At 45.4% G+C, this 22344-nt stretch overlaps 1 protein-coding gene across 5 annotated transcripts in view; it reads left to right on the top strand.

The window, feature by feature from the left end:
* Positions 1-22344, top strand: part of PARD3B (par-3 family cell polarity regulator beta) — a 2083049-nt gene that overhangs the window by 915 nt on the left and 2059790 nt on the right. The window contains exon 2 of one of the 5 annotated variants that reach the window (XM_073646401.1): positions 2067-2159. The exons of the other annotated variants lie outside the window; for them this stretch is intronic. Within the exon in view, the coding sequence (XP_073502502.1) occupies positions 2127-2159 (33 nt within the window). The 5' untranslated portion in view covers positions 2067-2126. The remainder of the gene's footprint in view (positions 1-2066; positions 2160-22344) is intronic. 5 annotated transcript variants of the gene reach the window in all.

Genomic DNA, 22344 nt, shown 5'->3' with positions numbered 1-22344 from the left:
CAAGTACGCTGAAATATTTCTGGACTAGTTACGTTGTTTTTGCTTTGACTAATATATATAATAGTTTTATGTTCTTGTGTTATTTCAGGCGTCTACTTTTTTTTTTTTTTTTTTTTTAATTTGCCTGACATAATAGGTAAAATGTGACAAGCGTCTAGAAAATAATAATTAGACTACATCTACATTTCCTTTCAGACATTCTGGGGGCGCTGTTCTAGCGATGTGAGTGCCTGCTCTCCGGGGGCTCCTGGGACCCTGTTATGTGTCACCAGCCCTGCAGTCAATCAGCGGCACTGAAATCACTAGAATGGCGCTCACACTGGAGGCGAGTATAGCGGCTATTATTTAACATGGGGAAACTATAGTGATTGAGAAGGAGGTTGTCCAAGGAGAAGAGGACTCCTTTAATAGACCCCATTGCGCATGAATGGAAATGTGCACATAGCCCAGCTTAATCAATTCCAGGCTCCATATATAATAAAAGCAATGTGTTCTCACCTCCTGCAGCAATGCCGTACCAGCAATATTAGCGCCACTGTTACCAGTGAGTAACGTGACTTGTGTATAAGGTGTCAGATGCAGCAATTAGCGGACGCCCGTCAACACTTTGCCAGGGTCAACATCCGCTCTGGTGAAATAGTAAGGCTATGTGCCCACGATGCAGAAATGCTCTGGATTTTTCCTGAGCGTTTCTGCATCTCCCCTGGCAGAAAAAACGCATGCGGATTGTACATGCGTTTTTCTGCCAGGGACATGCGGATGTGAAGCGTTCTTCACTTGCATTTCCGCATGCGGGTTGTCAAGCGCTTTCCAAGCGATTTTAGCATCACTTGGAAAGTGCTTGTCAACTTGGTCACACTATATAAATCCATGCAAACGGTATGGATTTATATTGTGTGACCATAAAGAATAGTAAAAAATAAATATTATACTTACCTTCTGATGGCCCCCGCTGTCTTTATTCGATGCGTCTCGGCTTGCTGGCTGCTCGCGGTACACTAAAGGACCTGCCGACGTCAGCGGTCGCGTGACCCGTCACATGACTAAATGACGTCATGGCAGGTCCTTTACAGACCATCGCGAGCTGCCGGCAAGCCGAGATGCATCGCTAAGGAGACCAGGGGCCATCAGAAGGTGAATATAATGTATATTTTTTTATTTTATTTTTTTTTTACAGGTACCATGGTACCCGGGTCTGGAGGAGAGTCTCTTCTCCTGACCCGGGTACCATCCACACATTGAAACGCATGGAATCCACATCTGCAGATGCAGTGATGCATATTCCATGCGTTCAAATGCAAGTCAATGGCGGCGAAAACGCTGACGTTTACGCAAAATAATTGGTAGTGCTGCCGATTTTTCCGCAATGATAATCCACAGCGGAAATTTCCTTAGCATGTGCACAGCACATGCTGATTATCATTGGGAACATAGCAGACCTTCTACCAAGCGTTTTTTAAGCGTTTCTGCAGTGGAATTGCTGCTGCGGAAACGCTTAAAAAACACATAGTGGGCACACAGCCTAAATCCTGCAGCCAACAAGCGGCCACTCATTGGCTGCAGCTGTCTCCTTACACAAGTCACGTCACTCTCCGGGGCCAGCGGTGCTGACATCGCTGGAACGGCGTCAGTGCAGTAGGGGAGTATACACTTTTGATTTTTATTACGCCACATTCACAAGTTCAGTATTTGGTCAATATTTTACATCAGTATTTGTTCCATTCCTGATTTTGGCTTACAATCAGAGGAAAAGTGTAATAGAAACACGTGAACCACTTTTTCATTTTTCACCCACTTTTGGTTTTGGCTGACAAATACTGAAACCAAATACTGAATGTGTGAACATAGCCTTATAGGGTCCTGAATTGATTAAGCTGGGGTTGTCCATTAGTGACAACCCCTTCTAATGTTCTGTGTAATTTAATTATCAGAAAGTGTTCAAGACCACAGGCCACACCTGTCTTAGTCACGTGAAGAATTAAAGAAAGTTTAGCATAATGATCCGGCTTCTGGGAGTGATGGGATACATGCACACAGGAACAAAATGCGGTGGATTTTTCTTCCAGATTTTTTAGATGGAAAATCCGCACTGGAAGCGCAAATCTTAGGGAAGAAGGTGAACAATTATGGTGAGAGTGTCCAATACTGCTCCAGCCTATGTAAGTGAAGGCACCATAGAGTACTTCTATGCCAGTATATAGAATTGATGTAGTACGCGCCATAGTCACAAGCTTGTTAGGTAATACAATGTTATACATAACAATGCTGCACATTATTCACTGTTACATTTCTGATCAGGAACTTTCGGTGCGGCCTCATGCACAAACCATATTGCTGCTCTGTACAAGCTGTGAATCAGTGGTACTGTGCTACACTTTTGCATGCTTCTGATTTGATACAAAGCCAAATTGAGGTTTTTACCTCTGTATATTAGTTGAACCCAACGGGGCAAAAAATTGTGCCATATGTAGTCAATTGTCAATTTGGCATGTTACACAAGTTTACTGTTTTGCCCTTGTCTTTGTCCCCGATTCATCATCTGCATCTTTTGTCACTTTTCTTTTCTGTCTTGTGGTATTGGTTGCTGTTTTTTTTGCTACAATCTCCAAAATGGTTCACCCAGTTCATGAATTTTGCGCAAAGTCAAAAACCGTCTTTATTTTAGTCTTAAACATTTGTTGTGACACTTTGCCAAATGTGCAGCTTCTAAAGCTAACATATTTCACGAAATGTTCCTAAATTGCACAAAGAATTGCTTGTTTACATATAATCATTTCAGGGGGAAAACTGGAGTACATTTGCACAAACATTTTGCAACTTTTCTAAAAGTTGCAAATAATAACTCTTGTGAAAACATCTGATGGAGTGTGCTGGAGCCTCAACAGTCTAGACTCTCTTGATGCGTCTAAAAGGTCCAACCTCTTGTTTCCTAAATAAATGACTTTTAGAAGGGGGTGTACATAGATATAGTGTTTACAATGAATGCCATTTCTATATTAAAAGCCTCCAAAAGTCTAATCGGAGGCACCTTTTCTAGTGTGTGATTTCTGTTTCAGCTTGCTCTATCCTTGACTTTTTGTGCAACATAACATAAGTTTATGGGCTGGTCTCCAGATAATGAGAGAAGAACACAGCCTGAAGGGGCACACCACTGGGCTGAAAGTTTCAATGGGGGGTCCAACGCATGGACTCCCACCCATCAAAATTTCTGTCATGTCACTGTAATAGTTTTTGTAAATTTTTAGGTTTATCACAGAATGTGCTAGGTAGTGAATGAACTAGATGGCAAATACTTAATATGACCAATAGACTTAATCGGTGTGATTGTTCATTCTTCAGCTTGGCTAGACCTATCATTACAATGTACTTAAAATTAAGTAGATCATACTTTTGTTACTATTTAGGTTAGTAAAATGCACCAGATTGTCGTCTGGTGAGTCACTGCTACTACAATAAACCTGACTGTAATAATGTGACTGATACAAGTGCAACTCCTAGACAGCAGCAATATATGAGTAGCTTGCTAAAGATGCCTCAACTGTTGTGCTTTGCTCATACATTTTCTCCAATAAATATGAATTTGACTCTTATTTGATGGTATGTTCTTAACTGAACTTCATTTAGGCTCTCTGAAAAGGCTAGATTCACTCATCTATGTTTCGTGGTCTGGATACATACTGAGATGCACAGACCAGCTGCAGGTCTCCTGGCCCTGAACTAATCAACCTATACTCCCCCCAGACGAAGGCACACTCGCCGAAACGCGCGTAGGGGAAGTGGCACCATCGGCTGCCACGTCCACATTCATGTGTAGGTTGTGTTCTTAACAAAAGTCATACTTTTTAGATTGATCCTAAGTGGAAACGTTACTATTGTATATTGCTCTCTGCACTTTAGCCTTATGTGTTGATAGTTGAGGCAATTTTGGAAATTAGCTTCATCCAATCTTTAGGTTTAAGACATACTATTGGCATCTTTAATACTGTGCACGTGTCAGTCTGTGGTGCCCTTGTTCTGGCAATAGCCACCATAACTTTGTCACCTTTACTGGATTTTAATTGGTTTTATAATTATGTAATAAATAAAGTATATTTTTATAATTACCACTAGTTCTTGTAGCGTCCTTTTTCTTGAATATGTTATGGCCCCGAGCTAAGTAGCCTCGTCTATGCCTATGAGCCTGTTGATTTAGAGTCAGGAGACCCTCAGCCATTCCATGCATTGTGAAAACAGATGTATAAACTGAGCCTGACGGATTTGTAAAATGCGTGTCAGGTGAAGGTGTATTAAGCAGATTGAAGTGTCAAGTCATATACAGCTGGTGAAATAAGTATTGACCATGTGACCAATTTCCTAAGTATATCTCTAAAGGTGCCATTGACATGAAAGTCTCACCAGATGTTGGTAACAACCCATCCTATTCACACTGGCAAATAAATCAGGCCATAGATGTCCATAAATGAAGTTGTTTATAATGAAAAATGACACAGGGAGAAAGTATTGAACACTCTTACTGAAATTTAATACTTTGTACAAAAGCCTTTGTTGGTGATAGCTTCAAGACGCCCCCTGTATGGAGAAACTAGTTGCATCTGTGGCACCCCAGGGGTCTGGTTACCACAGTAATAGAAATATTACATCTGAGAGCAAGTGGGAGGTTTCCTGGTCAGGAGCCCTTAAGCATGCAACACCCCCTGCCCAGTCCTGGAAGGGGAGGAATCTGCCCTTATAAACTGGGTCTGGGGCGGGGTTAGAGAGAACAAGCAGACACAGGGAAAGTAACAGCGAGGAGCTCTGTAGGAGCAGGAGCTGAAGACCAGGGGCTGGAGCTGAGCAGAGCTCGCCCTGGCAGAAGAATCTAAGTACCGGACACCGGAGTCCGACGCTGTAAGGATCTCTAAGTCCAACAGCAGAACCCAGCCGGCAGGGGATTCCAGGTCCTCGGCCATAGAAGCCCGGAGGCTCAGTCACAAGCAAGGGACCAGCACCGCCATCGAGGAGCGGAGGCTAACAGAAGGCCCCAAGTCACTAGCCATACGGGTGAGCACTACACGGTACACTCAGGGACGTGGGCTACTATCACCCGCTTATAGCAAGGTAGCCAGGAAGAGTGCAGACAGACGGGGAGGCCTACAACTTCACCTGGCCACGGGAGCTCCTGCTTGCTCACAGACTGACCAGGCCTCTTATGCTAGCCAGTACTCCCGGGAGGGTCTGCCTTATTATCAGTAAAGACCCTGAACTGCACTGCAAAGACTGAGTCGTTCCTGTTGCGCTCGTGCACCATCACTCCCATCATCCACACTCATTGCCCTGAGGCTATACTCCTCCCGTGGGGAGTCATCCCATTCTCTGCTGCGCATACAACACCAGCCTCAGCGGTCTGCCTCGCAGCGGCGGTACACCCTGACCGCAATCCACGGGTGGCGTAGTCGGACAATTAACCTAAAACCTTAGAAATAGACTGCCACTGGTTTGACCACACTGAGCCACGGGACCGGGTCGGCGCCACGGTGACTACAACCCCCAGCGTCCCACAAAAGCCCCAGTTCCGGGTTCCCCACGCGGCCCAGGGGGCGCGTCACATCCATTGCTCGGGTGTAATTTTGGCCCATTTTTCCACACAAAACTCTTCAAATCCTGAAGGTTCTGTGGGCTCCTATGATCTCTGAGCTTTAGTTCCTTCCATAAATTTTCTATTGGTTTCAGGTCAGGTGATTGGCTGGGCTATTCTAGAAGCTTTATTTTGTTTCTCTGAAACCAATTGAGAGTTTCTTTGGATCTGTGTTTGGGATCATTGTCTTGCTGAAATGCCCACCCTCATATCATCTGTAGCTCTACACAGGTGGTCCTTGGCTCTTGGACAAATCTTCTGATAATTCTTTTCACTCCTCTGTCTGAAATCTTGCGTGGAGCATCTGGTCGGTTTATGGTGAAATTATGTTCTTTCCACTCCTGGATTATGGCCCCAACAGTGCTCACTGGAACCTTCAATAGTTTAGAAATTCTTCTGTAACCAATGCCATCAGTATGTTTTGCAACAATAAGGTTATAAAAGTCTTGAGACAGCTCACTGGTTTTACCCATCATGAGATGTTTCTTATAAAATACCTTTTTATAGGCCATCAGTTGAACCAACTAATATTATTTTTCACTAAGTGGAAGGATTGCGTTCTAATTACTGATAGATTTCAGCTGGTGTCATGACTTTCCATGGCTTTTTGCACTTCTTTTTCATGTGTTCAATACTTTTTCCCTGTGTCGTTTCTCATTATTACACATAACTTAATTAAAGGACATCTATGGTTTGATTTCCTTGCCTTTGTGGATTGGATGGGTTGTTACCAACATCTGTTGAGAATTTCATGTCGATATCACCTTTAGAAATATATTTACTTAGGAAATTGGTGACATGTTCAATACTTTTTTCACCCGTTGTATATACACTCCAAAATGGTAAAAATAATTACAGCTCACCCTGTAAAAAAAGAAAAAAGCCTTTGCAGAACTCTTTAAATGGAAAAATGTAAAATTTTGGGGTCAGAGAAATTGACACAGACTAAACTTTGTTTTAATTAATTAATATGAAACATTGCGGGTGGAGGGGGGTGGATCTGAAAATGCAAAAAGGGAAAAAATTAGCTGAGACAGGAAGGACATAAAATGATCCAGTGAGCTGATTCAATCAGCCCAATCCATGGACAAGATGAATCAGAGACCGTCACCGTTATTACAGCCATGTACAGTTAGGTCCAGAAATATTTGGACAGTGACAGAGTTTTTGAGATTTGGGCTCTGCATGCCACTAATTTGGATCTAAAATTAAACATCCTGAAATGCAATTGAAGTGTAGACTTTCAAGTTTAATTAAAGGGGTTGAACAAATATGTGAAACGTTTAGGAATTGCAACCATTTTTCTACAGAGCCTCCTCATTTCAGGGGCTCAAAAGTAATTGGACAAATGAACATTTTATTTATGATAAAGTTAATTTTTTAATGCTTAGTAGATTATTCTTTACAGGCAATGACTTCCTTACGTCTGGAAGCCATGGTTATCACCAAACGCTGGGTTTCCTCCTTTTGTGATGATTTGCCAGGCCTTTGCTGCATCTGACTTCAGTTGTTCCTTGTTTGTGGGTCTTTCTGCCTTAAGTTTTGTCTTAAGCATGTGAAATGCATCCTCAATGGGGTTTAGATATAGTGATTGACTCAGCCATTGCCAAGTATTTCGCATCTTTGCCTAAAAACTCCTGGGTTGCTTTCGCAGTATGTTTTGGGTCATTGTCCATCTGTACTGTGAAGCCCTGTCCAACCAACCTTGCTGTATTTGATTTGAATCTGAGCAGAAAATATTGCCCTAAACACTTCAGAATTCATCTGGCTTCTTCACTCCCAGGATCAACAAACACTAGTGACCCGGTGCCACTATACATGCCCATGCCATCACACTGCCTCCACAATGTTTTACAGAGGTTGTGGTGTTCTTTGAAACATGAACCGTTTCAGGTCTTCTCCATACTTTCTTCTTCCCATTATTGTGGTACAGGTTTATCTTAAATTCATATGTCCACAGAATGCTTTTCCAGAACTGGGTGGGCTTCTTTAAATGTTTTTTGGCAAAGTCTAATGTGGCCTTTACATTTTTAAGGCTGATTAATGGTTTGCACTTTGCCGTGAATCCTCTGTATTTGCTCTCATGAAGTCTTCTCTTTATGGTAGACTTAGATACTGCAACATCGACTTCCTGGAGAGTGTTCTTCACTTGGGTGGATGTTGTGAAGGGATATTTCTTCACCATGGAAAGGATTCTACGATCATCCACCTCTGTTGTCTTCTGGGGACGTCCATGCCTTTTTGAGTTCCCAAGCTCACCAGTGCGCTCTTTTTTTTTTTGCAGAATGTACCATATTGTTAATGTGGCCACTCCAAACATTTCTGATATCTCTCTGATTAGATTTTTTCTTTTTTTTTCAGCCTAATAATGGTCTGTTTCTCTTCCATTGAGAGTTCCTTTGACCTTATGTTGTGGGTTCACAGCAACCGCTTACAAACGCAAATGCCATACCTGGAATTGGCTCCAGACCATTTCCCTGCTTAATTGATTGATTACTGAGGGAAAAGCCCATGCAGCTCATTAAAGAGCTTTTGAGATAATTGTGCAATTTTATGTTTGGTCCATTGCAAAAGAGACTGCTACATATTAGCAGTAGTCCCTAAACCTTTATTCTAATTAGGATGTGAACACCCTCAAATCAAAACAGTCTGCATTTTAATCCCATGTTAATTTTATAACTGTATCTTGAATATAGTTTGATAAACTGCTAAAATGCCAAAACCTGTGTAACTGTCCAAATATTTCTGGACCTAACTGAATGTTTCACTTTGAAACACTGCAAGATATCATACTTTAAAACACTAACTGGAAATGACCCATAGACTTGTATTTGTACTTTTCATCTGTGCTGCTGAAAGAAAATGGACATGTCTCCATGATTTTTGCACAGTTCACAAAAAAGAGGTGGACATGTAAATAACAGCATACATTATAATGATTGTGTGTTCTAAAACACTGATAGACTGATAGGTCTCTACTTAAAGCTTTATTCAGATGTTCGTGTTGCACGTATGTTTTCTATCAGTCACGGGTAGCGAAGGTAGGAGAAGGATCAGAGTAGTGACATAGACCATTGTTTTCCAGTGTTTTGGATCCAAGATTTCTAAGTGTTTGGTCAATGTGTTTTTACCATCAGTGTTTTTTCACCGATGAAAAATTAAAAATAAAACTACAAAGCTTCTTTTTATTGTTAATCTTGAACACCATACGGATTGCACATGAATGCCATCCAGAAAAAAAATGGGGCCATGTGAACAGTCCCATAGGCTATAATGTGTATGTGTTCTATCTGTGTAAAACACAGAATCACTCACAGACATCTGAACGAGACCTTAGAAATAGTTTCTAATAATTGGTGTAGCTGAACAGGAGAATGGTAGAGGTGACAACCAAGAGGATATGTCCTCAGTGATGAGCTCCAGAGATGGCACAAAAAAACCCACTTTATTTTAACCAGGGTAATTAGAATCAGATCTATACAAATAGAAAGGTACTTGAAACTCCAGTGCATGAAAAAAATAATTCAAATTTGATTTCGAGACCATTCAGAGAGTATAATAGTAACATTTCAATCCCAAAACATGGACCTTCATGCACAGTGACTATGGCTGGTCATGTCTAGTGCTAGTCTCAGCATTGCAACTCTATATTCCTCAGCAATCCATGTCTGATGACGGTCCATGTGCTGGGATCAAAATGTTGCTATTATACACTCTGGATTACCTCAAAATAAAACTTGAACAATTTCTCTTGCATTGGGGTGTCAAGTATCTTTATATTTAATGGAGTGGAACTACCCTCTTTTACACATGAGTGCCTTATATCCATAAAACCAAGATTCAGATCTATGGCAGAAAAGAGAACTTTTGCCCTGAGTAAAAGGATTAACCTATTTATGTGTGTATAGACGCATTTTAAAATAGTCAACTGTTTTGGTGTCGATTTCTTTATATGCCACAGATTTGTTGTTTTTGGCCTCTTTTGTGTTTTTTTTTTTTTTAGATAAAAATTGTATTAATGTGATGTCTATTTTTTTCTTTTTCCTTTCGTGTATTTATAGACATAGTAGTTTGCTTCCAAGATGTTCTTACACCAGTTTGTTAAATGTACATGATTAATTTTAAGTAGTTTTCTGAATGTAAAGGGAAGATTGAAAGTCGGAAGGCAGGTCTAAAGGCCCCGTCACACATAACGAGATTGCTAGCAAGATCGTTATTACGTCACGGTTTTGGGATCGCTGGAGAGTCGTTTCGTGATCGCTGGGGAGCTGTCAAACATGCAGAACTTCCCAACGATTTTGACCGCCCCAGCGATCTAACTAACGATCTCGGCGGCCGTTGGGATGCTTTCACACAGCAGCTATTTCAACGATCCACACCTTGATAGGGACTGTACTGTGTCACAAAGGTGTGCATAAAATTACTTTTCCGCGCCCCCTCATCTCCGATTGGTGGACGCTACTGGGTTCTGATTGGGCGGCCTTGGTTTCAAAGAAGGCCACGTTGTAGCAATTCCGTCCCTTTGTTCCTGACTGCGTTCTCGTTTCAGATCGTAGTAGCGTTCTCCGGCTGTGACTCTGTATCCATTCATCTGGGCTTTGTTCCTGACAAGCGTTCTGGTTTGTGGATTGTAGTAGTGTTCTTCGGCTGTGACTCCACATATCAACAGCCTGGAGAATTCTGCTAGGATCTGAAATCCAGCACGAGGTCAGAAACAAAGGATGGAATCGCTATTCTGTTGCCTTCTTTATGCACGGCGGAAAATGAGAACGCTGTAGCGACCACCAATCGGGGACAAGGGGCGCGGAAAAGTCCAATTTATGCACGCCTACGTGTCTCAGTTCTGAATCGCTAACGAGGTCGTTGATAAGGTGTCAAATACAGTGATGCACACTGCCCAGCGGGAGCGCAACAACCCAGGAATGGTCCAGGAAGCTTTGTAACGATCAGCGATCTCACAGCAGGGGCCTGATCGTTGCTACCTGTCAGACATAACGAGATCGCTAGCAAGATCGCTATTGCGTCACAAAAACCGTGACGTATCAACGATCTCCCTAGCGATCTCGTTATGTGTGACGGGGCCTTTAAAGTCTGTTTAGGAACACAATGCAAATTAGTAGCACATAATATAATTGAAAGAATCCATTGTTCATCAAAGAAGGATAGTACTAGCTAATCCAATGTATAGTTAATGCAAATGAAGATGCATTAAAATAAGTCACCTTGAGGCACTGAATTTGGCCAGTCATTGCAATGGTCCATTTAAACTGTGTGATGCACAGCATTAATCATACGCTGGCATGCAATATATTTGCTGGTCAGCAGCTATTTACACAGGCAGACCTCACTTCAGATGTGTAATAGATTGTGCAATGCACATAGGCTTATTCTCAGCAGTGCAGGTCTTGCAAATGGCAATGATTTTCTTTAGGCAAATGAAAAAATCATTTCACCTGACAAACAGTTTTTATTCGTTTGTCAGGCTATTGGCAGTCTGTTTATACTGCATGGTTATCATGAAACAAGCATTCCTGGAAACACTTGTTCATGACAGTGGTGCAGTGAAAATACAACTTAAGTACCACTGACAGTGGCTGCAGCCAAACTTAGAATGCAGTAGCCTCCACTGATGTGAGTATTTTAGGCTAAGTGCACAATGTCTATGGACTTAGCCAAACCTATACACTTGAAATAGGTCCTGGTATATACTTTTCTTGTTTCCAAAGTTTCTCATTCACCAAAAGAGTGATTTTATTGCCAAGCGTGAGGGAAAGCGTAACAATGGTGACTCCAGATTACCATCCTGATACTTGCAGGTATCCTCACCTATCAGGCATTTATGGCATATACTGGGGATATTCTATAAATTCTATACAAGCTTTCCCAGCACATATGTACTCTGCAATAAGCAGTGTGAATGCTGCCTACCCTGATCAGATGGAGTAACTTTTCATGGTAAATAATTGAGCTGTTTATGGAATCAAAATACATCTCAATATTCTGATGAAGAATTAGGACATCAAAGTTATGTAGGGGGTTATAAAGTATAATTTGCATTGATCCAATGTGTATACTATTGCTGCCACCGATTGAACTGTGCTTTTATTACACCTTGTTAGCTTTAACAAGTTCAACTTTACTGGACAGTCAAGTACATCAGTCTTTAACATGCAGTATCAGGCACAGCACCGTCTGGTTCTTGTTCCATCAACTCAGTACATCTCAAGCATTTCTAACGTTCAGCTCGGACTGTCACTACTTTAACAGGTCCTGTTAGTCCTAGGGATTCCGTGTCCGGCACAGCAGTATTCCCAAGATCCGCTTTGTTTCCCTCACGCAGTTCCCTGTCTGGCTTCCTCTGTATTGAAGGTATTAAGGCATTCTCCTCAGTGCCTATTTCAGGCCGTAGACCCCGGAAGTTTCAGGAATGTCCGCAGGAAATTTGGTATGACCTCGTACTGCCAGAGCAATATATACTTCATGTGCCTCCGGCCCACTGCCAATTGAACTCTACCTTGTGTCTCACAAACACTTTCACTAACTGTTACTGACTAAACCAGTCTTGCCCTCCTGTACCTACAATAACTGTGTCTCTATCCTAAGTACTAAACTATATGCCTATACCTGAGCTGAGTCTACCAGAGTGTAACGGGTCTGGGAGGTGGAACCTCTGAGCAACTATACAAGGGGGCAGTCCTTGTAAGGAAGCGGGTGGCTCCCAGGGAAGGCGGGCAGGTGGTCACGGCTAGTGACTGGGACAGTCTCTGGGTAGAAGGGCAGGAGGACACGGCAGGTGACGGGGACAATCTCTTGACAGGCGGGTGGTCACGGCAAGTGATGGCAGAGCCTCCAGGTAGGCTAGCAGGCAGGTAGCAGGTGGACGCTCCCAGGTGAGCGGGCAAGAGTCTCTGGACTGGCCGGTGGTCACAGCAAGTGACGGCTCCAGGTAGGCTAGCAGGCAGGTAGCAGAGAGGCGCTCCCAGGTGAGCGGGCAAGAGTCTCTGAACAGGCAGGAGGTCACGGCACGTGACGGCAGAGCCTCCAGGTGGGCTAGCAGGCAGGTAGCAGGTGAGCGCTCCCAGGTGAGCGGGCAAGAGTCTCTGGACATGCAGGTGGTCACGGCAAGTGACGGCAGAGCCTCCAGGTAGGCTAGCAGGCAGGTAGCAGGTGAGCGCTCCCAGGTAAGCGAGCAAGAGTCTCTGGACAGGCAGGTGGTCACAGCACGTGACGGCGGAGCCTCCAGGTAGGCTAGCAGACAGGTAGTAGGTGAGCGCTCCCAGGTGAGCGGGCAGACTGATCCATAGACAGACTGGCAGGGCTGGTAGGCAGACTGTCGGACCGCAGATAGATAAGTAACAGGCAGGAATCTGGCAGGTAACTGGTAACGGGACCTGAGGGCTGAAGCAGAGTTAAAAGGCTTTGCAACAACATTGCTCGGGCACCTCCATTTTGGAGGAGGTGCCTTATATATGGGAGGTCCTCCGGCAATTGGCCGGGGACTCCTTAGGACGGTACGCGCGGTCCCTTCAAGAGAGGGGGAGCGCGCGCGCGCGCCCTAAGCACACTGCCGGGGAAGGAGCGCGTGCCGGAAGCAGTGGGGAGAGAAGCGCTGGAGGACGCCGCGCCAGGAGCGGGGAGGTGAGAGGGACGGCGTCTCTGCCTAGCACGGGGCAGAGACACCAATGCTACAGTACCCCCCCTTTAGGCCCCCTCTTTTTTTGGCCAGAAAGAAATTTTTCAAGGAGAAGCGGGGCGTTGATGTTCTCCCTGGGTTCCCAAGTTCTCTCCTCAGGACCAAACCCCTTCCAATCTACCAGAAAAAGGTCTTTCCTCTTACCCTCTTGGAGGCCAGAATACTCTCTACCTCAAAGACGTCATCAGCGGAAACCGGAGCAGGAGGGGCACCTGGATTATTGGAAAAAGAGTTAAAGACAACTGGTTTGAGGAGAGATATGTGGAAGAAGTTGGGAATCCGTAGGGTGGCCGGGAGTTTAAATTTGTAGGCCACAGGGTTAATTTGCCTGAGGACTTCGAAGGGACCGATGAATCGAGGGCCCAACTTGAAGGAGGGTACTTTGAGCCGCACATGTTTGGACGAGAGCCAAACCTTGTCTCCCGGACGGAATTGAGGCGGATCCAGACGTCTCTTATCAGCATATCTCTTCATCCGCTCAGAGGACAGAAGAAGAGCGGACCTGGTACTCTCCCAAATAGTAGAAAATTCGCTGACAAGAGACTCCGCAGCAGGGTTGTCCACAGAAACGGAGACAGGAAGTGGAATCCGGGGATGTTGGCCACCGACTATAAAGAACGGGGATTTGGAAGAGGATTCGCACTCATAGTTATTGTAATAGAACTCGGCCCATGGTAGGAGATCCACCCAGTCCGAATGGTGTGCATTAACGAAGTGCTGGAGGTAACTGGTCAGGATCTGATTGATCCGCTCCACTTGACCATTGGACTGTGGGTGGTAAGCGGAGGAGAAGTCCAGGGTGATGTCTAGCAGCTTACATGTGGCTCTCCAGAAGCGTGAGGTGAACTGAACCCCACGATCCGACACGATGTGGAGGGGCAGGCCATGGAGACAGAAGATGTGGCGGATAAAGTCTTTAGCCAGCTCGGGTGCAGATGGGAGACCAGGCAGGGGAATGAAGTGGGCCATCTTAGAAAAGCGGCCAGCGACAACCAAAATGACTGTACAACCGGCAGAAATAGGAAGATCGGTGATAAAGTCCATAGCAATGTGCTGCCAAGGAGCAGCAGGCACGGGAAGGGGCAGGAGATGGCCGGCTGGTAGATGTCTGAGAACTTTGTTACGGGCACAGGATGAGCAAGCCGCGACGAAGTCTACCACGTCCTTAGGCAGGGTAGGCCACCAGTAATGCCGGGTAAGGAGTTGGAAGGTCTTCTTTTGGCCAGCTAGTTTAGAAGAATGTCCCCAGCGAAGCACCCTCTCCCGATCTGGTACAGCTACAAACGTCTTACCGGGTGGGAGATGAGTCAGATCCAAGGGGGCCACATTCATCACCTTGGAGGAGTCGATGATGTGCGTAGGCTCTTCCTCTTGATCGGAGGACAGGAAGGACCGGGACAAGGCATCAGCTTTGACGTTCTTGTCCGCCGGACGGAAATGAAGAATGAAGTCGAAGCGGGCAAAAAACAACGACCACCGGGCCTGGCGATGATTGAGTCTCTGGGCATTTTGGAGATATGCCAGGTTTTTGTGATCCGTGTAGATAATTACCGGGTAGAGAGCCCCTTCAAGCAGATAGCGCCACTCCCCCAGTGCCAATTTGATGGCTAGCAATTCACAGTCTCCTATGGAGTAGTTGCGCTCAGACGAGGAGAAGATTGTGGAGAAGAAGCCGCAGGTTACCATTCTCCCGGTAGAAGATTTTTGGGTGAGTACCGCTCCGGCTCCGTAGGAGGAGGCATCAACCTCCAGGTAGAATTGTTTATTACAGTCCGGACGGTGCAGGACGGGAGCAGAGGCGAAGGCTTTCTTTAAGGAAAGGAAGGCCTCCTCGGCTTCAGGCGACCATATCTTGGGATTTGCCCCCTTACGGGTAAGCGCAGATATGGGAGCAGTCCGAGACGAGAAGTGTGGGATGAAAAGACGATAGTAATTAGCGAAGCCCAGAAATCGCTGTATCGCCTTCAAACCTTCAGGACGAGGCCATTTTAGAACGGAAGAGAGCTTCTCGGGATCCATTTGCAGACCTGTCTGGGAGATGACATAGCCCAAGAACGGTAGGGAGGTCTGGTCGAAGAGGCACTTCTCGTATTTGGCATATAGGTGGTTCTGCCGAAGCCTAAGCAGGACCTGACGAACATCCCTTCGGTGTGTGGGGAGATCCGGAGAGAAGACCAAGATATCGTCCAGGTATACCACTACGCAGGAGTACAGGAGGTCACGGAAGATGTCGTTGACCAGCTCTTGAAAGACATCGGGGGCGTTACAGAGACCAAAGGGCATCACAAGGTACTCATAGTGACCGTCCCGGGTATTGAATGCCGTCTTCCACTCGTCTCCTTGACGGATACGGACCAGGTTATATGCTCCTCGTAGATCCAGCTTGGAGAAGATCCTGGCGCCCTTGAGACGGTCAAACAATTCGGAGATGAGCGGCAGGGGGTATTTGTTTTTCACTGTGATGAGATTGAGTCCTCTGTAGTCAATACAGGGACGTAGCGAGCCGTCTTTCTTTTTGACAAAGAAGAATCCGGCTCCAGCCGGGGAGGTAGATTTTCGGATAAATCCCCTAGCCAGATTCTCTTCAATGTACTCAGACATGGCCCGGGTCTCGGCTGCAGACAACGGGTAGATACGCCCACGGGGAGGAGTGGTGCCAGGTACCAGATCGATCGGGCAGTCATATGGCCTATGGGGTGGCAGCGTCTCTGCTTCCTTCTTACCGAAGACGTCCGCATAGGGCCAGTAAGGAGCCGGGAGACCTGGTAAATTAGCTGGAGTAGGCTTAGGGCGAGCTGGGCGGATCGGAACCAGGCAGGTCCTATGGCAGTCTGGGCCCCATCGGAGTACTTCACCGGATCGCCAGTTCAATACGGGTTCGTGTGTCTGGAGCCAAGGTAGACCTAGCAACAGGGAGTGAGAAAGTCCGGACAGCACATGGAATGAGATTTCCTCAGAGTGCAGCATTCCCACCTGCAGGGTTATGGGTTCAGTGACGAGCAGGATGGTCTCCGAGAGAAGTCTTCCATCCACGGAGGCGACTGACAATAGTTCAGCCAGGGACTTGGTGGGAATACAGTATCTCTCTACCAGAGACTGGGAGATGAGGTTTCCAGCAGCTCCAGAATCCAGGTGGGTGAGTTCAAAGTGACGGTTTTCTCCCCAAGCAATAGAGACCGGTAAAGTCAGAGACGGAGAGGGCTTACTTTTGTCTAGGACGACCTCTCCGAGCGGTCCTAGACACTGGCGTTTCCCGGCTTTTCCAGGCAGGAACGGATGAAGTGCTCCATACTGCCACAATAGAAACAGCTTCCCTCGGCTCGGCGAGATTCTTGGCGAGATCTGACCATCTTAGTCTGGTCGATCTGCATAGGTTCAGGCGAGTGCGCCCGCGGAGTGACTGGTTGAGAGGCAGGTCTCAGGGAAGTAGGAGCAGAGCGAGAAAAGTCTTTCTCCCAGGCAGTCTCTTTGGCACGTTCTTGGAACCGGATGCCAATCCGGGTAGCTAGTGACACCAGGTCATCCAGAGTGGTAGGAATGTCCCGACCAGCTAACTCGTCCTTAATCCGACCGGAAAGACCCTCCCAGAAGACGGACACCAGAGCCTCATTTTCCCAGGCAAGCTCAGAAGCGAGGGTGCGGAACCGTATGGCATATTGGCCCACGGTGAGACTCCCTTGGCAGAGAGGAGGCAGAAGAGGTTTTCCGTCCAGGTTCATCGAAGACTTTCCGGAAAGCAGCGAGGAAAGACGGCAGGTCGGACACCAGGGGACCCCCCTCTCTCCCACAGGGGATTTAGCCATGCCAGTGCCTCCCCAGTGAGATGGGACATGATGAAGGCCACCTTGGCCCTGTCGGAGATGAACTGGTATGCCAATAGCTCAAAGTGCAGGATGCACTGGTTTATGAAACCCCGAGCTAAAGTAGGTTCGCCGGCAAAGCGTGGAGGTGCCAGAAGCCGAGGTCCATAGTCGGGTACCATGAAGGGACTGGATTGCGGTACCACAGGAATGGGCATGGCTGGACCAGAGGTAGACAAAGACGAATCACACAATGCGCCTAGACGAGAGTTAACGGACCGTAGATAGGACAGTACCACCTCCTGCTGAGTTTTCTGACGTAAGACTTCCTGGTGCAGATCGGAGATCTGGGGGCCACCGGGTTCCATGGCAACTATACAAAGGGGCAGTCCTTGTAAGGAAGCTGGTGGCTCCCAGGGAAGGCGGGCAGGTGGTCACGGCTAGTGACGGGGACAGTCTCTGGGTAGAAGGGCAGGAGGACACGGCAGGTGACGGGGACAGTCTCTTGACAGGCGGGTGGTCACGGCAAGCGACGGCAGAGCCTCCAGGTAGGCTAGCAGGCAGGTAGCAGGTGGACGCTCCCAGGTGAGCGGGCAAGAGTCTCTGGACTGGCCGGTGGTCACAGCAAGTGATGGCTCCAGGTAGGCTAGCAGGCAGGTAGCAGGTGAGCGCTCCCAGGTGAGCGAGCAAGAGTCTCTGGACAGGCAGGTGGTCACAGCACGTGACGGCGGAGCCTCCAGGTAGGCTAGCAGACAGGTAGTAGGTGAGCGCTCCCAGGTGAGCGGGCAGACTGATCCATAGACAGACTGGCAGGGCTGGTAGGCAGACTGTCGGACCGCAGATAGATAAGTAACAGGCAGGAATCTGGCAGGTGACTGGCAGGTAACTGGTAACTGGACCTGAGGGCTGAAGCAGAGTTAAAAGGCTTTGCAACAACATTGCTCGGGCACCTCCATTTTGGAGGAGGTGCCTTATATATGGGAGGTGCTCCGGCAATTTGCCGGGGACTCCTTAGGACGGCGCGCGCGGTCCCTTTAAGAGATGGGGAGTGCGCGCGTGCCCTAAGCACACTGCCGGGGAAGGAGCGCGTGCCAGAAGCAGCGGGGAGAGAAGCGCTGGAGGACGCCGCGCCAGGAGTGGGGAGGTGAGAGGGACGGCGTCTCTGCCTAGTGCGGGGCAGAGACGCCGATGCTACACAGAGTTACCTTAGGCATGACCTTGCAGTACCCACACAGCAGCATCAGTACCTATAACACTATACATTAGTTACATTGCATTCTATACATTTTACATTTCATGACACCATAAAATGCAGTAAAAACGTATGACAGTATTCACACTACACAATTGTTGTCTTCAGGGGCAGGAACATGACATTCTCTGTCACACCCTTACACATTGCCCTGTCTGTAGTGCTGAGGTTGGCTTGATTCTCCCCAGTGCACATATAGGCCTCTGTCCTACTGCAGATAAAAATACTTGCATACTTGCCAGGTATCTGCATGACAGCAAGCATTGTTTCTGGCACAATTGCGTGGGACATTATGAAAAGGGGCATAGCTTATGTAGACTATGTCTTGCAAGGTCATTCCTGGAGCGAGGCTTACATAATCCAGATTTCTGCTACAAAACTTTTGTGGTATGATTCCTGTAAGCTGAAGCCCTTTGTTGCTATTTATCCTACGCTGCTTTAAGTGACTTGACCCATCTGCAAAAATTTGCCTCAAGGAGCACCTTTCCACTTTCCTCCCCACCTACAAAGCGCTGCTGCCTATTATCCTCTGTCTGTGTTGCAATCTCAGAAAATTCAGAGGACTGTTGGCACAGAGCATGCTGGCCACAACTAAAGAGCACCAGCACATTGTGGTGCCAGCAGTAGTGCTCAGTGCAGAAGTCTTATGCAGGGGTCGACAAAGTTGTTCAGAATCTAGGAGCCAGCCAAAAAATTTAGGAGCCAGAATTTTTTTTAAGCAAACTTGGTTTTTAATTTAACAAAAAAAACATTACAAACGTTATAAACAACATTTTACTTTTAAAGATAATAAATATTATATTTTGATATTTTAGATTTTAGGCAACATTCTAGTGTTTTTCACTTTGCTTTTTGTGGCCATGAACATAACTTGTGATTTTGGAGGGAAAAGTAAAGATAAATTGTTGTTCGGTTTTTTTTTTACATTTTTTTTAAATTTTTACGAATGCTTTAAAAATTGCTTTTTAAAAAAAAATAAATAGATGTCATTACATTTATAAATTTTTTATATTCTCAGTTTTTTTCTCAGAAAAATCAAAGAAACTAATTTTTTTAAAAAAATGCCTGTTCCGTTTTTTTTGTTGACAAACTGTACATATAGACCCCCTCACACACGGCGTCTCCCCGGGGAGCACGGCCTTTGTATGTACTTACACAGGTAGCGGGAGATGAGAACGGGCCCCCGGCCACAGCGATCCTTCCCCCGTAACCCAACTCTCCCTGTCCAGTCCCGGTGCATAAGGGGGGCGGAGCAAAGTGGAGAAGGCGGCCTGAGCGATACTGTCCCTGCTTCCTCCGATTGGATGACTCCCTGCAGGAGGTGGGATTGGATTGAGAGTATTTTTTTTTTCTTCTCAACTCCTCAACTCCTCAAGCACCAGGCAACATTTTCTAGGCGCCAAACAACATTTTCTAGGCGCCACTGGCGACCAGGCGCCTGGGTTTGTCGAGCCCTGGTCTTATGTGTAGTAAATTTGTCTTAGAGAAAAATTGTAAAATCTATAAAGACCTCTGCAGAGAGGGGACATAATCACCCTCACATTGAGCATATGGGATTAATTATAACGGGGGAAGTGAGAGAGCTGATACTTTAACCTCCATTGAAATAGGACCTCCTGCAGTGAACAAGTATTTACCCCAGGGAATCTGATGAGAACCAGCCAACAAGCCTAGGATTTGTATACTGAGAAGCGGAGACACACGGGCTTCCTCTGTTCAAAGGAGTTATCTCTGACATGGTTGTGTCACAGAACCTTTATACCATTGGGCGGTGAAGAAAAAAAAATTACATTTTTACCACAAAAAATTTGTTTTAGCCCCAGATTTTATATTGTCACATGGGGAAATGGGTAAAAAACACCAAAATTTGTCACACAATTTCTGATGAATGTGGCAATACCACATACGTGACTGTACAGTACTGCTTCGCCACACGGCGTGACTCTGAACTATGCTATTTGACTCTTGGAAAACAAATTATTGTAGAATAGTTTGCGGACCCCATATACAGAGCCCCCAAAGTGCCAGAAGAGCAGACTCCCTCTTCAAGTGACTCCATTTTAGAAATTACACCCCTTTGGGAATTTATCTACAAGTGTAGTGACGATTTTAACTCCATGGGTGTTTGCCAGAAACGAGTAGCAGTGAGTGTTGCTGAGTGAAAATTGCAAATTTGCCAGTGTAGTGCAAGCACGTTGTAGTACCCATACATTGTGCCCAGCTTGTGCTTCTGGAGACATGGACCACATTAAATGGGCTCTCATCTCTACAGAAATGCCAAAAATGGATGCTAACTGCAGTTTAGGCACCCTGTAGGGTTCAAAAGGGAGGGGGACATTTGGATTTGGAACTGCAGAATTTGCTGGATTTCTTTTGGGGGTGAGGAGTCATTTTGCTTTTCCAGAGCCTTTGTGCTACCAGTAACACGGAAGCCCCCTATATTCCATTGGCATATGACGGACCAGAATAGAAACATTTTACATCAAATTTTGGATCACACTTACCCTGTGCTCTACGCTAAACACTTACATCGGGGTTTCCATCTAAATCTCCAAATGACCTGATTCAGATGAAACCCCAGAAATACGTTCGCACTTTTATGCACGCTTAAAAAGATGGACATTGCCGGATCATAGGGCAGACGGCATCCACAGTGCCTCCATCTGCCTCATTACAGGGAATCTTCCGTCATGGGTTCCGTCTGAATCACGTATTTCAGAGATTTAGACGGAAACCCCGGTGTAAGCGCTCAGCGAGAGCGCAGGATAAATGTGAGCCGAGCCTTACTGCGATTTTTAGAAAGCCAAATTAACAAATAAATAGTAGGTCAACAATTTGGTTTTATTTATTTTTTACACCGTTCTTTATGAGATACAAGTGATTCGACGACTTTATTCTTCAGATCGGGATGATTACAGTGATACCAGATTTATATTGGTTCTTTATGTTTGGCTGCTGTCACACACTCAGACGCTTTTTTTATTTTTTTTCCAAAAACAAGTTTTTGCGTCGCCATATTTTGACAGCTAGAATTTTTCTATATTTCGGTCAACAGTCATATGAGGGCTTGTTTTTTGCGGGACAAGTTGACATTTTTATTGGTACCATATTAGGGCACATGACCTATTTTGATCGGTTTTTATTCCGATTTTTGGGAGGTGGAATGAACAAAAACCAGCAATTCAGGAATAGTGTCTTGGATTTTTTTTCATGTTGTTTTCGTGTGGTGAAATTGGTAAGACAGTTTTATTCTTCGGGTAAGTATCAGGGCTGTGGAGTCAGTTGGTCTAAAATGGACCAGCTTTGACTCCTAAATATATAATAAATTGGGTACAGTAGTTCAATGCAGTTTGTAGGGAATATTTTTTCATAAGAATTTGGGGAAGTTATGAAATGTCCTATTCCTGATCTAAGGGTCTAGACTTTTAGCTGAGATTAATCTGTGCTACAGTAAATTTATCACTTAAACATGAGCCATGTATGAGGGAGTCAGAGTTGTGGAGTCGGAGTCTGTGTCATGGAAATTGAGGAGTCCGAGTCGAAGTTGGAAGTTTGACTTACCGACTCCACAGCCCTGTATGATTACGATACCATTATATAATTTTTTTTTATGTTTGGCCGCTTTTGCATAAAAAAAAAAACTATTTTATAGAAGAAAAAGTTGTTCGCTGTATTCTGAGAGCTATGGCCTTTTTATTTTTCCACTGATGGAGCTGTCTGGCAGCTTGTTTTTTGCGGGACAAGATGATGTTTTCAGAGATACCATTTTCATGTACATTTATCTTTTTAATCGCATTTCATTCCACTATTTGTTTGGCGGTTTGATGAGAGTGTATTTTTTTGCCTTTTTTTTACAGTGTTCACTGAAGGGGTTAGCTAGTGTGACAGATTTATAGGCTGGGTCGTTCCGGATGCGTCAATACCAAATATATGTACTTTTTTTGTTCATAATTTTGTGATTTTTATTTTTTTATATTTTTTCTTT

This window comes from Phyllobates terribilis, unplaced genomic scaffold (genome assembly GCF_046119375.1).
Source record: "Phyllobates terribilis strain yellow unplaced genomic scaffold, ASM4611937v1 Scaffold_9__5_contigs__length_417890890, whole genome shotgun sequence".
NCBI classification, from domain to species: Eukaryota; Metazoa; Chordata; class Amphibia; order Anura; family Dendrobatidae; genus Phyllobates; species Phyllobates terribilis.
The sequence above is the reverse complement of the archived record's forward strand: the minus strand, read 5'-3'. Positions and strand labels throughout refer to the sequence as shown.